This window comes from Oncorhynchus clarkii, chromosome 7 (genome assembly GCF_045791955.1).
Source record: "Oncorhynchus clarkii lewisi isolate Uvic-CL-2024 chromosome 7, UVic_Ocla_1.0, whole genome shotgun sequence".
Classification (NCBI taxonomy): Eukaryota; Metazoa; Chordata; class Actinopteri; order Salmoniformes; family Salmonidae; genus Oncorhynchus; species Oncorhynchus clarkii.
The window spans coordinates 84,303,279-84,317,646 of record NC_092153.1 but is presented as its reverse complement, the minus strand read 5'-3'; the positions used below and the strand labels follow the sequence as shown (position 1 = coordinate 84,317,646).

General features: G+C 48.0%; 1 protein-coding gene across 1 annotated transcript in view; it reads left to right on the top strand.

Annotated features, from left to right (window-relative positions):
- Nucleotides 1-14,368, top strand: part of LOC139413924 (ATR interacting protein) — a 47,969-nt gene that overhangs the window by 17,489 nt on the left and 16,112 nt on the right. Inside the window, exons 5-9 of the mRNA XM_071161785.1 lie at nucleotides 59-234; nucleotides 2,534-2,611; nucleotides 6,257-6,380; nucleotides 6,488-7,033; nucleotides 7,858-8,109. Of these exons, the coding sequence (XP_071017886.1) occupies nucleotides 59-234; nucleotides 2,534-2,611; nucleotides 6,257-6,380; nucleotides 6,488-7,033; nucleotides 7,858-8,109 (1,176 nt within the window). The remainder of the gene's footprint in view (nucleotides 1-58; nucleotides 235-2,533; nucleotides 2,612-6,256; nucleotides 6,381-6,487; nucleotides 7,034-7,857; nucleotides 8,110-14,368) is intronic.

The following is a 14,368-nucleotide window of genomic DNA, read 5'->3' as shown; positions in this document are numbered from 1 at the left end:
TGAACACTTTCTGAAGTAAGTCTGAAGTCTTTTCCCCATTCCCCCTCCACGTCTCCAGCCCCGGTCTGTCTGGTCCCACTGCCCTGCTGCAGGGTGCCGGTGGTGCCAGCAGCAGCCCTCGCTGTGTCGCCATTCCTGGAGGAACAGCCTTCATCACCAAGGAGACGTTTGGTGCCCAGCTGCCCTCTAGGTCAACGCCAGGCAAGACCCCGGGACCAGGACACCTCAGAGACGGTACAGATGATTGGCTAATCGCCTATGGATTATCACATTCCTACCTGCTCCTTCCATTTTAAACCATTGTGTTCCGGAGAGATGTAACATAATTGAAGCTCCTATTTGGTGTGATTAAGAAAATGTGTATCCCCCTCCGTTGCTATGACGACAAGCCATGTCTCAAGGCTACAAGTGCCACCTGTTACATTTAAATGTAGTCCATGGGGGGGCGTCCAGTGTGACTGTTAGTTAGGCCCGGCTGACTGGCCCAGTGTGACTGTTAATTAGACCCGTCTGACTGGCCCAGTGTGACTGTTAGTTAGACCCGTCTGACTGGGCCAGTGTGAATGTTAGTTAGACCCGTCTGCCTGGGCCAGTGTGACTGTTAGTTAGGTCCGTCTGACTGGGCCAGTGTGACTTAGTTAGGTCCGTCTGACTGGGCCAGTGTGACTGTTAGTTAGACCCGTCTGCCTGGGCCAGTGTGAATGTTAGTTAGACCCGTCTGACTGGCCCAGTGTGACTGTTAGTTAGACCCGTCTGACTGGCCCAGTGTGACTGTTAGTTAGACCCGTCTGACTGGCCCAGTGTGACTGTTAATTAGACCCGGCTGACTGGCCCAGTGTGACTGTTAATTAGACCCGTCTGACTGGCCCAGTGTGACTGTTAGTTAGACCCGTCTGACTGGGCCAGTGTGAATGTTAGTTAGACCCGTCTGCCTGGGCCAGTGTGACTGTTAGTTAGGTCCGTCTGACTGGGCCAGTGTGACTGTTAGTTAGGTCCGTCTGACTGGGCCAGTGTGACTGTTAGTTAGACCCGTCTGCCTGGGCCAGTGTGAATGTTAGTTAGACCCGTCTGCCTGGGCCAGTGTGACTGTTAGTTAGGTCCGTCTGACTGGGCCAGTGTGACTGTTAGTTAGACCCGTCTGACTGGCCCAGTGTGAATGTTAATGAGACCTGTCTGACTGGCCCAGTGTGACTGGTAGTTAAGACCCGTCTGACTGGCCCAGTGTGAATGTTAATTAGACCCAGTGTGACTGTTAGTTAGACCTGTCTGACTGGCCCAGTGTGACTGTTAGTTAGACCCGTCTGACTGGCCCAGTGTGACTGTTAGTTAGACCCGTCTGCCTGGGCCAGTGTGACTGTTAGTTAGGTCCGTCTGACTGGGCCAGTGTGAATGTTAGTTAGACCCGTTTGACTGGCCCAGTGTGATTGTTAGTTAGACCCGTCTGACTGGCCCAGTGTGACTGTTAGTTAGGCCCGTCTGACTGGCCCAGTGTGACTGTTAGTTAGGTCCGTCTGACTGGGCCAGTGTGACTGTTAGTTAGACCCGTCTGACTGGCCCAGTGTGAATGTTAATGAGACCCGTCTGACTGGCCCAGTGTGACTGGTAGTTAGACCCGTCTGACTGGACCAGTGTGACTGTTAGTTAGGCCCGTCTGACTGGCCCAGTGTGACTGTTAGTTAGACCCGTCTGACTGGCCCAGTGTGAATGTTAATTAGACCCAGTGTGACTGTTAGTTAGACCTGTCTGACTGGCCCAGTGTGACTGTTAGTTAGGCCCGTCTGACTGGCCCAGTGTGACTGTTAGTTAGACCCGTCTGACTGGCCCAGTGTGACTGTTAGTTAGGCCCGTCTGACTGGCCCAGTGTGACTGTTAGTTAGGTCCGTCTGACTGGGCCAGTGTGACTGTTAGTTAGACCCGTCTGACTGGCCCAGTGTGAATGTTAATGAGAACCGTCTGACTGGCCCAGTGTGACTGGTAGTTAGACCCGTCTGACTGGCCCAGTGTGACTGTTAGTTAGACCCGTCTGACTGGCCCAGTGTGAATGTTAATTAGACCCAGTGTGACTGTTAGTTAGACCTGTCTGACTGGCCCAGTGTGACTGTTAGTTAGACCCGTCTGACTGGCCCAGTGTGACTGTTAGTTAGGCCCGTCTGACTGGCCCAGTGTGAATGTTAGTTAGACCCGTCTGACTGGCCCAGTGTGACTGTTAGTTAGACCCGTCTGACTGGCCCAGTGTGACTGTTAGTTAGACCCGTCTGACTGGCCCAGTGTGACTGTTAGTTAGACCCGTCTGACTGGCCCAGTGTGACTGTTAGTTAGGCCCGTCTGACTGGCCCAGTGTGACTGTTAGTTAGACCCGTCTGACTGGCCCAGTGTGACTGTTAGTTAGACCCGTCTGACTGGCCCAGTGTGACTGTTAGTTAGACCCGTCTGACTGGCCCAGTGTGACTGTTAGTTAGACCCGTCTGACTGGCCCAGTGTGACTGTTAGTTAGACCCGTCTGTCTGACTGGACATGTTGTTTTTGTGTTCAGATGGAAAACAGTCCAGCGGCAGACAGGAAGTGACTCACTCAGACCCTTTTAACACATTTCAACCCTCTCATTATCAAGGTGAGTTTCTAGTTACCTAATCCTCAGTATAGTATCTATATATAGTTGTACTAGTTACCTAATCCTCAGTATAGTATCTATATATAGTTGTACTAGTTACCTAACCCTCTGTCTCTTCTCTATATATAGTTGTACTAGTTACCTAACCCTCAGTATATTATCTATATATAGTTGTACTAGTTACCTAACCCTCAGTATAGTATCTATATATAGTTGTACTAGTTACCTAACCCTCTGTCTCTTCTCTATATATAGTTGTACTAGTTACCTAACCCTCAGTCTCTTCTCTATATATAGTTGTACTAGTTACCTAATCCTCAGTATAGTATCTATATATAGTTGTACTAGTTACCTAACCCTCAGTATAGTATCTATATATAGTTGTACTAGTTACCTAACCCTCAGTATAGTATCTATATATAGTTGTACTAGTTACCTAACCCTCAGTATAGTATCTATATATAGTTGTACTAGTTACCTAACCCTCAGTATAGTATCTATATATAGTTGTACTAGTTACCTAACCCTCAGTACAGTATCTACAGTGCCTTGCGAAAGTATTCGGCCCCCTTGAACTTTGCGACCTTTTGCCACATTTCAGGCTTCAAACATAAAGATATAAAACTGTATTTTTTTGTGAAGAATCAACAACAAGTGGGACACAATCATGAAGTGGAACGACATTTATTGGATATTTCAAACTTTTTTAACAAATCAAAAACTGAAAAATTGGGCGTGCAAAAATTTTCAGCCCCCTTAAGTTAATACTTTGTAGCGCCACCTTTTGCTGCGATTACAGCTGTAAGTCGCTTGGGGTATGTCTCTATCAGTTTTGCACATCGAGAGACTGACATTTTTTTCCCATTCCTCCTTGCAAAACAGCTCGAGCTCAGTGAGGGTGGATGGAGAGCATTTGTGAACAGCAGTTTTCAGTTCTTTCCACAGATTCTCGATTGGATTCAGGTCTGGACTTTGACTTGGCCATTCTAACACCTGGATATGTTTATTATTGAACCATTCCATTGTAGATTTTGCTTTATGTTTTGGATCATTGTCTTGTTGGAAGACAAATCTCCGTCCCAGTCTCAGGTCTTTTGCAGACTCCATCAGGTTTTCTTCCAGAATGGTCCTGTATTTGGCTCCATCCATCTTCCCATCAATTTTAACCATCTTCCCTGTCCCTGCTGAAGAAAAGCAGGCCCAAACCATGATGCTGCCACCACCATGTTTGACAGTGGGGATGGTGTGTTCAGCTGTGTTGGTTTTACGCCAAACATAACGTTTTGCATTGTTGCCAAAAAGTTCAATTTTGGTTTCATCTGACCAGAGCACCTTCTTCCACATGTTTGGTGTGTCTCCCAGGTGGCTTGTGGCAAACTTTAAACAACACTTTTTATGGATATCTTTAAGAAATGGCTTTCTTCTTGCCACTCTTCCATAAAGGCCAGATTTGTGCAATATACGACTGATTGTTGTCCTATGGACAGAGTCTCCCACCTCAGCTGTAGATCTCTGCTGTTCATCCAGAGTGATCATGGGCATCTTGGCTGCATCTCTGATCAGTCTTCTCCTTGTATGAGCTGAAAGTTTAGAGGGACGGCCAGGTCTTGGTAGATTTGCAGTGGTCTGATACTCCTTCCATTTCAATATTATCGCTTGCACAGTGCTCCTTGGGATGTTTAAAGCTTGGGAAATCTTTTTGTATCCAAATCCGGCTTTAAACTTCTTCACAACAGTATCTCGGACCTGCCTGGTGTGTTCCTTGTTCTTCATGATGCTCTCTGCGCTTTTAACGGACCTCTGAGACTATCACAGTGCAGGTGCATTTATACGGAGACTTGATTACACACAGGTGGATTGTATTTATCATCATTAGTCATTTAGGTCAACATTGGATCATTCAGAGATCCTCACTGAACTTCTGGAGAGAGTTTGCTGCACTGAAAGTAAAGGGGCTGAATAATTTTGCACGCCCAATTTTTCAGTTTTTGATTTGTTAAAAAAGTTTAAAATATCCAATAAATATCGTTCCACTTCATGATTGTGTCACACTTGTTGTTGATTCTTCACAAAAAAATACAGTTTTATATCTTTATGTTTGAAGCCTGAAATGTGGCAAAAGGTCGCAAAGTTCAAGGGGGCCGAATACTTTCGCAAGGCACTGTATATATAGTTGTACTAGTTACCTAACCCTCAGTATAGTATCTATATATAGTTGTACTAGTTACCTAACCCTCAGTATAGTATCTATATATAGTTGTACTAGTTACCTAATCCTCAGTATAGTATCTATATATAGTTGTACTAGTTACCTAACCCTCAGTATAGTATCTATATATAGTTGTACTAGTTACCTAACCCTCAGTATAGTATCTATATATAGTTGTACTAGTTACCTAACCCTCAGTATAGTATCTATATATAGTTGTACTAGTTACCTAACCCTCAGTATAGTATCTATATATAGTTGTACTAGTTACCTAATCCTCAGTATAGTATCTATATATAGTTGTACTAGTTACCTAACCCTCAGTATAGTATCTATATATAGTTCGACTAGTTACCTAACCCTCAGTATAGTATCTAGGGTTAGGTAACTATGTTAACTGTTGTCTGGTTCTCTGTGTTGGTGGGGACACCATGTTCTCTGTGTTGGTGGGGACACCATGTTCTCTGTGTTGGTGGGGACACCATGTTCTCTGTGTTGGTGGGGACACCATGTTGACTGTTCTCTGTGTTGGTGGGGACACCATGTTCTCTGGTTCTCTGTGTTGGTGGGGACACCATGTTAACTGTTCTCTGTGTTGGTTGGGACACCATGTTAACTGGTTCTCTGTGTTGGTGGGGACACCATGTTGACTGTTCTCTGGTTCTCTGTGTTGGTGGGGGCACCATGTTCTCTGTGTTGGTGGGGACACCATGTTGACTGTTCTCTGTGTTGGTGGGGACACTATGTTAACTAGTTCTCTGTGTTGGTCGGGACACCATGTTAACTGTTCTCTGTGTTGGCGGGGACACCATGTTGACTGTTCTCTGGTTCTCTGTGTTGGTGGGGACACCATGTTGACTGTTCTCTGTGTTGGTGGGGACACCATGTTAACTGGTTCTCTATGTTGGTGGGGACACCATGTTGACTTTTCTCTGTGTTGGTGGGGACACCATGTTGATTGTTCTCTGTGTTGGTGGGGACACCATGTTGACTGTTCTCTGTGTTGGTGGGGACACCATGTTAACTGGTTCTCTATGTTGGTGGGGACACCATGTTGACTCTTCTCTGGTTCTCTGTGTTGGTGGGGACACCATGTTGACTGTTCTCTGTGTTGGTGGGGACACCATGTTAACTGGTTCTCTATGTTGGTGGGGACACCATGTTGATTGTTCTCTGTGTTGGTGGGGACACCATGTTAACTGTTCTCTGGTTCTCTGTGTTGGTGGGGACACCATGTTGACTGTTCTCTGGTTTTCTGTGTTTGTGGGGACACCATGTTGACTGTTCTCTGTGTTGGTGGGGACACCATGTTAACTGTTCTCTGTGTTGGTGGGGACACCATGTTAACTGTTCTCTGTGTTGGTGGGGACACCATGTTAACTGTTCTCTGTGTTGGTGGGGACACCATGTTGACTGTTCTCTGGTTCTTTGCGTAGGCTCAGTGCTGTTAAGTCTGCTGTTACAGCATCCTTTAGACCCCAGCAGTCTGGGTCTGGGTCACCTGCTCTGCATCAGCCCTGACGCACTACCTGGTCTCCTGACCAACACCTGTCTCAGCTCGTAAGACCCCCCCCCCATCATCCTCATTACGCTGGTTTTATTTCACTGTGTTTTTTGTTTGATGCAGTCACTGAGTCAGTCATTTAACACTGTGCCCACCCTTACAGAGGGTCTTCGGTTGGCTCCAGTTCCTCCTCGACAGAACCCAGGCTTGTTCCCCACCACAACAAGCCCCACAGCCAGCAGCCGCGCTTCAAACACTATCAGAACCTGGCCCTGTCCGGCCTCAACATGATGGCCCTGCCCAGACACCACGCTGCCTTGCCTCCTGAGGACCCGCCCAACCCGAACCCTTCCCACTCTGCCCCTGCCCTGAAAAACAATACCAGGTCCTGTCCTGGTGCTGTCCACCTCCTCCCTCTCCTCGACTACCACATCGGTCTGTTCTGCCAGAGTTTGGAGGCTATCGCCCTGGACGGCTCAGGGACAGGGTCTGGTAAGAGGACCCTGAGAGGGAGCTCTCTGTCCGGGTCGTCGGACGGCAGCCTGGCCTCCAGCGTGGAGGATTCCCTAGGCAGTCAGGAGGAGTTTGCCCTGGCAGCCCTGAAGGCCCTGCATCATACTGTGGCCCAGAGCTCTGAGGTCGTGAACACCCTGCTGGCCCTAACGCCTGGAGCAGAGGGGAGCCCTCCACAGGGTAACAGTAGACACGGGTATGTATGATTTGAAAATGTTAATGTCCCGAATGAGGAAATTCAATACGACACTTTTTAAAAACACAACAGATAAGCAGCACGTTGCGCTACGGTCGGCAGGCTGAATGTGTGCAACATGCTATAATACATACGATACACAATTCAGGTTTTAAAGGGCTTGATCTTTTTTGCGTGTTTGAAGCATTTCATTTCATTGTATCGGTCTTGAGAAAAGCCACAGGGCTGAACCATCACTCAACGTTTGCCTCCCAATCTCTAATCTGTGTTCGATGTATTTATGTCCTTTTAAGGGAAGTTTTTATTTTGTATTTTACCTTTTTATTTTACTAGGCAACCACTAGGCTACCTGCCTCCTCTACACTCTAACCACTAGGCTACCTGCCGCCTCTACACTCTAACCACTAGGCTACCTGCCTCCTCTACACTCTAACCACTAGGCTACCTGCCGCCTCTACACTCTAACCACTAGGCTACCTGCCGCCTCTACACTCTAACCACTAGGCTACCTGCCTCCTCTACACTCTAACCACTAGGCTACCTGCCGCCTCTACACTCTAACCACTAGGCTACCTGCCTCCTCTACACTCTAACCACTAGGCTACCTGCCGCCCCGGTCTCTAGTCTGTGTTAGACCTATTCATGTCCTTTAAGGGCAGCCTGTGAAGCTCTCTGCTGGGTCCACATACTTATTAAGATAGTGACTATGTGTTATAATGTTCTGTTTAATTGATTCTATGGATCCCAGGACTCCCTGGAAAACAGTGGCTAGTGTTCCTGAGTGGACGATCCTGGCTAAATTAATTATTTTTATTTACCAACAGGCCCATCCTGGCCTCAGGCCTGGCCCCCCTGCTGCCTGACACCTCCATCCAGCCTGGGACTTCTAGAACCTCTGAGACCCCAGTAGATGGCACCAGAGAGGGTCCGGCCCTCCACCCTCTCCTCAGGAAGCTCCTTCAGCTGTCAGACCCCTCCTTCTCCACCAGCGCTTTTCAGAGGGAGGCCCTGGTGCCCAGCAGTCTGACGACTCTCAACATGCTGCTGGAGAGAGCACAGGAGCGGCAGCTTTCCAGGCAAGTCCTTAGATTCTTCCCAAATGGCACCCTATCCCCTATATAGTGCACTACTTTGGACCCGAGCCCTGGTTCAAAGTAGTGCACTATGTAGGGAATAGGGTGCCATTTTGGATGCGTTCTCTTTAATGCAGAAAATAAAGGACATGGACTGTCTAGTTTAGGTAATCTTCTTAAATAAGCAAGTAAGACTGCTCTTTTTTAGTTTTGAGAGCTTTGATTTATTGTCAAATTATTTAAATGTTTCCAAGTCTGTGAGTTTTATTTTATGGTATGAGTATGAGTGAAGGAAGGAAGTGAACGGGAATTTCCTACCTTGATCTGATATGTAATGACGTCTCCTGGCTACAGGTTCCTGTGTTGTCTAGTCAGGTCAGGCTCTGTCACAGCCGGCCGGACCGGGAGACCCATGGGGAGGGTTAGGGGAGGGTTTGGCCGGCAGGGATGTCCTTGTCCCATCGCGCACTAGCGACTCCTGTGGCTGGCCGTGCGCAGTGCAAGCTGACATGGTCGCCAGGTGTACGGTGTTTCCTCCGACACATTGGTGCGGCTGGCTTCCGGGTTAAACGGGCATTGTATCAAGAAGCACGGCTCTCGACATTCGCCTCTCCCGAGTCCGTACGGGAGTTGCAGCGATGAGACAAGACTGTAACTAGCAATTGGTTAACACAAAATTGGGTAAAACCTTAACTCAAAATGCAGAATAATGCCTGGCTGGATGAGGGGTGGGCCACGAACTTAAAACTCGTAAAACTGACTATCCTACCGATCCTTGACTTCGGCGATGTCAAATTGCATGCAGTCTATCACAGTGCCATCCGTTTTGTCACCAAAGCCCCATATACTACCCACCACTGCGACCTGTATGCTCTCGTTGGCTGGTCCTCTCTTCATATTTGTCGCCAACCCCACTGGCTCCAGGTTATCAATAAGTCTTTGCTAGGTAAAACCCTGCCTTATCTCAGCTCACTGGTCACCATAGTAGCACGAGCTCCAGCAGGTATATTTCACTGGTTACCCCCAAAGCCAATTCCTCCTTTGGCCGCCTTTCCTTCCAGTTCTCTGCTGCCAGTGACTGGAATGAATTGCAAAAATCACTAAAGCTGGAGACTCATATCTCCCTCACTAACTTTAAGTATCAGCTGTCAGAGCAGCTCACAGATCATTGCACCTGTACATAGCCCATCTGTAAATAGCCCATCTATCTACCTCATCCCCATACTGTATTTATTTATTTATTTATCTTGCTCCTTTTCACCCCAGTATCTCTACTTGCATATTCATCTTCTGCTCATCTATCATTCCAGTGTTGAATTGTTAAATTGTAATTATTTCACCACTATGGCCTATTTATTGCCTTAACTCCCTAATCTTACCTCATTTGCACTCCCTGTAGATAGACTTTTCTATTGTGTTGTTGACTGTACGTTTGTTTATTCCATGTGTAACTTTGAGTTGTTGTATTTCTCGCACTGCTTTGCTTTATCTTGGCCAGGTCGCAGTTGTAAATGAAAACTTGTTCTCAACTGGCCTACCTGGTTAAATAAAGGTGTTCTCAACTGGCCTACCTGGTTAAATAAAGGTGTTCTCTACTAGCCTACCTGGTTAAATAAAGGTGAAATAAATAAAAGAAAAAACAATATTGCAATATCTGATATTGTTCAAATTTGAATAAAACTAGTCCGTTGCCTGCGCTACTCAAACAAACAGCATGAGAATATCGTAATGCATCTAGGAAATATAAATCCAATAGGTGGAAATGTAATCTATTCATATTTTGGTAGCGGATTAATAGACAACTTTCCAAGTCACGGTGCTCTCATTCATGCTGTTATGGTCCTGCCGGACAACAATACATAGACCACACCACAGGTGATATTTGGGGCCACCACAGGTGATATTTGGGGCCACCACGGATGATATTTGGGGCCACCACAGATGATCTTAGGGGCCACCACGGATGATATTAGGGGCCACCGCGGATGATATTAGGGGCCACCACGGATGATATTAGGGGCCACCACAGATGATCTTTGGGGCCACCACAGATGATATTTGGGGCCACCACGGATGATATTTGGGGCCACCACAGATGATCTTAGGGGCCACCACGGATGATATTAGGGGCCACCACGGATGATATTAGGGGCCACCACGGATGATATTAGGGGCCACCACAGATGATCTTTGGGGCCACCACGGATGATATTTGGGGCCACCACGGATGATATTTGGGGCCACCACGGATGATATTTGGGGCCACCACGGATGATATTTGGGGCCACCACGGATGATATTTGGGGCCACCACAGATGATTTTTGGGGCCACCACAGATGATCTTTGGGGCCACCACAGATGATCTTTGGGGCCACCCTGGATTTTACCTCAAATCCAATATGGCTGCCATAATACCATTTGATGGAAGTCAAAATCACCTGTAATTATGATTTTTTTTTTTGTAGATGAGGCATTTTTTCCCCCAGAAATATATGAAAACTGTTTTAGTGTAAATCAATTTCATTCTGAATCAAATATGGACAACATAATTACACTAAGACACATTTGCTTTTACATATATAAATTGTCCTGGTTTATTTAGTATTTAGTATTTAAAAGGATTTTAATACGTCTCTTGATATAACTAGGACTAGGAGTGGCACTGCCGTGCCTCTGTTGTGTTTTGAAGTAGATGAAGCCAACTAGCTGTTCATGTTGTTCACAACACAAGCACATAGTAGAGTAACCAAGGTAAAGGAAAACAACCTGTAACACAACAGCCAGCCACTCTGGCAGCGTTTATGTACAACTATGACCCCTCTTTCACCCACTGAAACTAAGTGGACAAGGTCTCTGAGGTGACCAGGACATGAGTGTGTCCTAACAGGATGAGGAGACAAAGTAGCCAGTAGTGGTTGTAGTTCTGAGGCAAGACCAGGTTACACAGCTAACAGTAGTGGTTGTAGTTCTGGGGCCTGACCAGGTTAAACAGCTAACAGTAGTGGTTGTAGTTCTGGGACCTGACCAGGTTACACAGCTAACAGTAGTGGTTGTAGTTCTGGGGCCTGACCAGGTTACACAGCTAACAGTAGTGGTTATAGTTCTGGGGCCTGACCAGGTTACACAGCTGACAGTAGTGGTTGTAGTTCTGGGACCTGACCAGGTTACACAGCTAACAGTAGTGGATGTAGTTCTTGGGCCTGACCAGGTCACACAGCTAACAGTAGTGGTTGTAGTTCCGGGGCCTGACCAGGTTACACAGCTAACAGTAGTGGTTGTAGTTCTGGGGCCTGACCAGGTTACACAGCTAACAGTAGTGGTTGGGGCCTGACCAGGTTACACAGCTAACAGTAGTGGTTGGGGCCTGACCAGGTTGAACAGCTAACAGTAGTGGTTGTTGTTCTGAGGCCTGACCAGGTTACACAGCTAACAGTAGTGGTTGTAGTTCTGGGGCCAAGCCAGGTTAAACAGCTAACAGTAGTGGTTGTAGTTCTGGGGCCTGACCAGGTTACACAGCTAACAGTAGTGGTTGTAGTTCTGGGACCTGACCAGGTTGAACAGCTAACAGTAGTGGTTGTATTTCTGGGGCCTGACCAGGTTACACAGCTAACAGTAGTGGTTGTAGTTCTGGGGCCTGACCAGGTTACACAGCTAACAGTAGTGGTTGTAGTTGTGGGGCCTGACCAGGTCATTCAGCTAACAGTAGTGGTTGTAGTTCCGGGGCCTGACCAGGTTACACAGCTAACAGTAGTGGTTGTAGTTCTGGGGCCTGACCAGGTTACACAGCTAACAGTAGTGGTTGGGGCCTGACCAGGTTACACAGCTAACAGTAGTGGTTGTAGTTCTGGGGCCTGACCAGGTTACACAGCTAACAGTAGTGGTTGGGGCCTGACCAGGTCACACAGCTAACAGTAGTGGTTGTAGTTCTGGGGCCTGACCAGGTTACACAGCTAACAGTAGTGGTTGTAGTTCTGGGGCCAAGCCAGGTTACACAGCTAACAGTAGTGGTTGTAGTTCTGGGGCCAAGCCAGGTTAAACAGCTAACAGTAGTGGTTGTAGTTCTGGGGCCTGACCAGGTTACACAGCTAACAGTAGTGGTTGTAGTTCTGGGACCTGACCAGGTTGAACAGCTAACAGTAGTGGTTGTATTTCTGGGGCCTGACCAGGTTACACAGCTAACAGTAGTGGTTGTAGTTCTGGGGCCTGACCAGGTTACACAGCTAACAGTAGTGGTTGTAGTTGTGGGGCCTGACCAGGTCATTCAGCTAACAGTAGTGGTTGTAGTTCCGGGGCCTGACCAGGTTACACAGCTAACAGTAGTGGTTGTAGTTCTGGGGCCTGACCAGGTCATTCAGCTAACAGTAGTGGTTGTAGTTCCGGGGCCTGACCAGGTTACACAGCTAACAGTAGTGGTTGTAGTTCTGGGGCCTGACCAGGTTACACAGCTAACAGTAGTGGTTGGGGCCTGACCAGGTTACACAGCTAACAGTAGTGGTTGTAGTTCTGGGGCCTGACCAGGTTACACAGCTAACAGTAGTGGTTGGGGCCTGACCAGGTCACACAGCTAACAGTAGTGGTTGTAGTTCTGGGGCCTGACCAGGTTACACAGCTAACAGTAGTGGTTGGGGCCTGACCAGGTTACACAGCTAACAGTAGTGGTTGGGGCCTGACCAGGTTACACAGCTAACAGTAGTGGTTGGGGCCTGACCAGGTTGAACAGCTAACAGTAGTGGTTGGGGCCTGACCAGGTTGAACAGCTAACAGTAGTGGTTGTAGTTCTGGGACCTGACCAGGTTGAACAGCTAACAGTAGTGATTGTATTTCTGGGGCCTGACCAGGTTACACAGCTAACAGTAGTGGTTGTAGTTCTGGGGCCTGACCAGGTTACACAGCTAACAGTAGTGGTTGTAGTTGTGGGGCCTGACCAGGTCATTCAGCTAACAGTAGTGGTTGTAGTTCCGGGGCCTGACCGGGTTACACAGCTAACAGTAGTGGTTGTAGTTCTGGGGCCTGACCAGGTTACACAGCTAACAGTAGTGGTTGGGGCCTGACCAGGTTACACAGCTAACAGTAGTGGTTGTAGTTCTGGGGCCTGACCAGGTTACACAGCTAACAGTAGTGGTTGGGGCCTGACCAGGTCACACAGCTAACAGTAGTGGTTGTAGTTCTGGGGCCTGACCAGGTTACACAGCTAACAGTAGTGGTTGGGGCCTGACCAGGTTACACAGCTAACAGTAGTGGTTGGGGCCTGACCAGGTTACACAGCTAACAGTAGTGGTTGGGGCCTGACCAGGTTACACAGCTAACAGTAGTGGTTGGGGCCTGACCAGGTTACACAGCTAACAGTAGTGGTTGGGGCCTGACCAGGTTACACAGCTAACAGTAGTGGTTGTAGTTCTGGGGCCTGACCAGGTTACACAGCTAACAGTAGTGGTTGGGGCCTGACCAGGTCACACAGCTAACAGTAGTGGTTGGGGCCTGACCAGGTTACACAGCTAACAGTAGTGGTTGGGGCCTGACCAGGTCACACAGCTAACAGTAGTGGTTGGGGCCTGACCAGGTTACACAGCTAACAGTAGTGGTTGTAGTTCTGGGGCCTGACCAGGTTACACAGCTAACAGTAGTGGTTGGGGCCTGACCAGGTCACACAGCTAACAGTAGTGGTTGTAGTTCTGGGGCCTGACCAGGTTACACAGCTAACAGTAGTGGTTGGGGCCTGACCAGGTTTCACAGCTAACAGTAGTGGTTGGGGCCTGACCAGGTTACACAGCTAACAGTAGTGGTTGGGGCCTGACCAGGTTACACAGCTAACAGTAGTGGTTGTAGTTCTGGGGCCTGACCAGGTTACACAGCTAACAGTAGTGGTTGGGGCCTGACCAGGTCACACAGCTAACAGTAGTGGTTGGGGCCTGACCAGGTTACACAGCTAACAGTAGTGGTTGGGGCCTGACCAGGTCACACAGCTAACAGTAGTGGTTGGGGCCTGACCAGGTTACACAGCTAACAGTAGTGGTTGTAGTTGTGGGGCCTGACCAGGTCATTCAGCTAACAGTAGTGGTTGTAGTTCCGGGGCCTGACCAGGTTACACAGCTAACAGTAGTGGTTGTAGTTCTGGGGCCTGACCAGGTCATTCAGCTAAAAGTAGTGGTTGTAGTTCCGGGGCCTGACCAGGTTACACAGCTAACAGTAGTGGTTGTAGTTCTGGGGCCTGACCAGGTTACACAGCTAACAGTAGTGGTTGGGGCCTGACCAGGTTACACA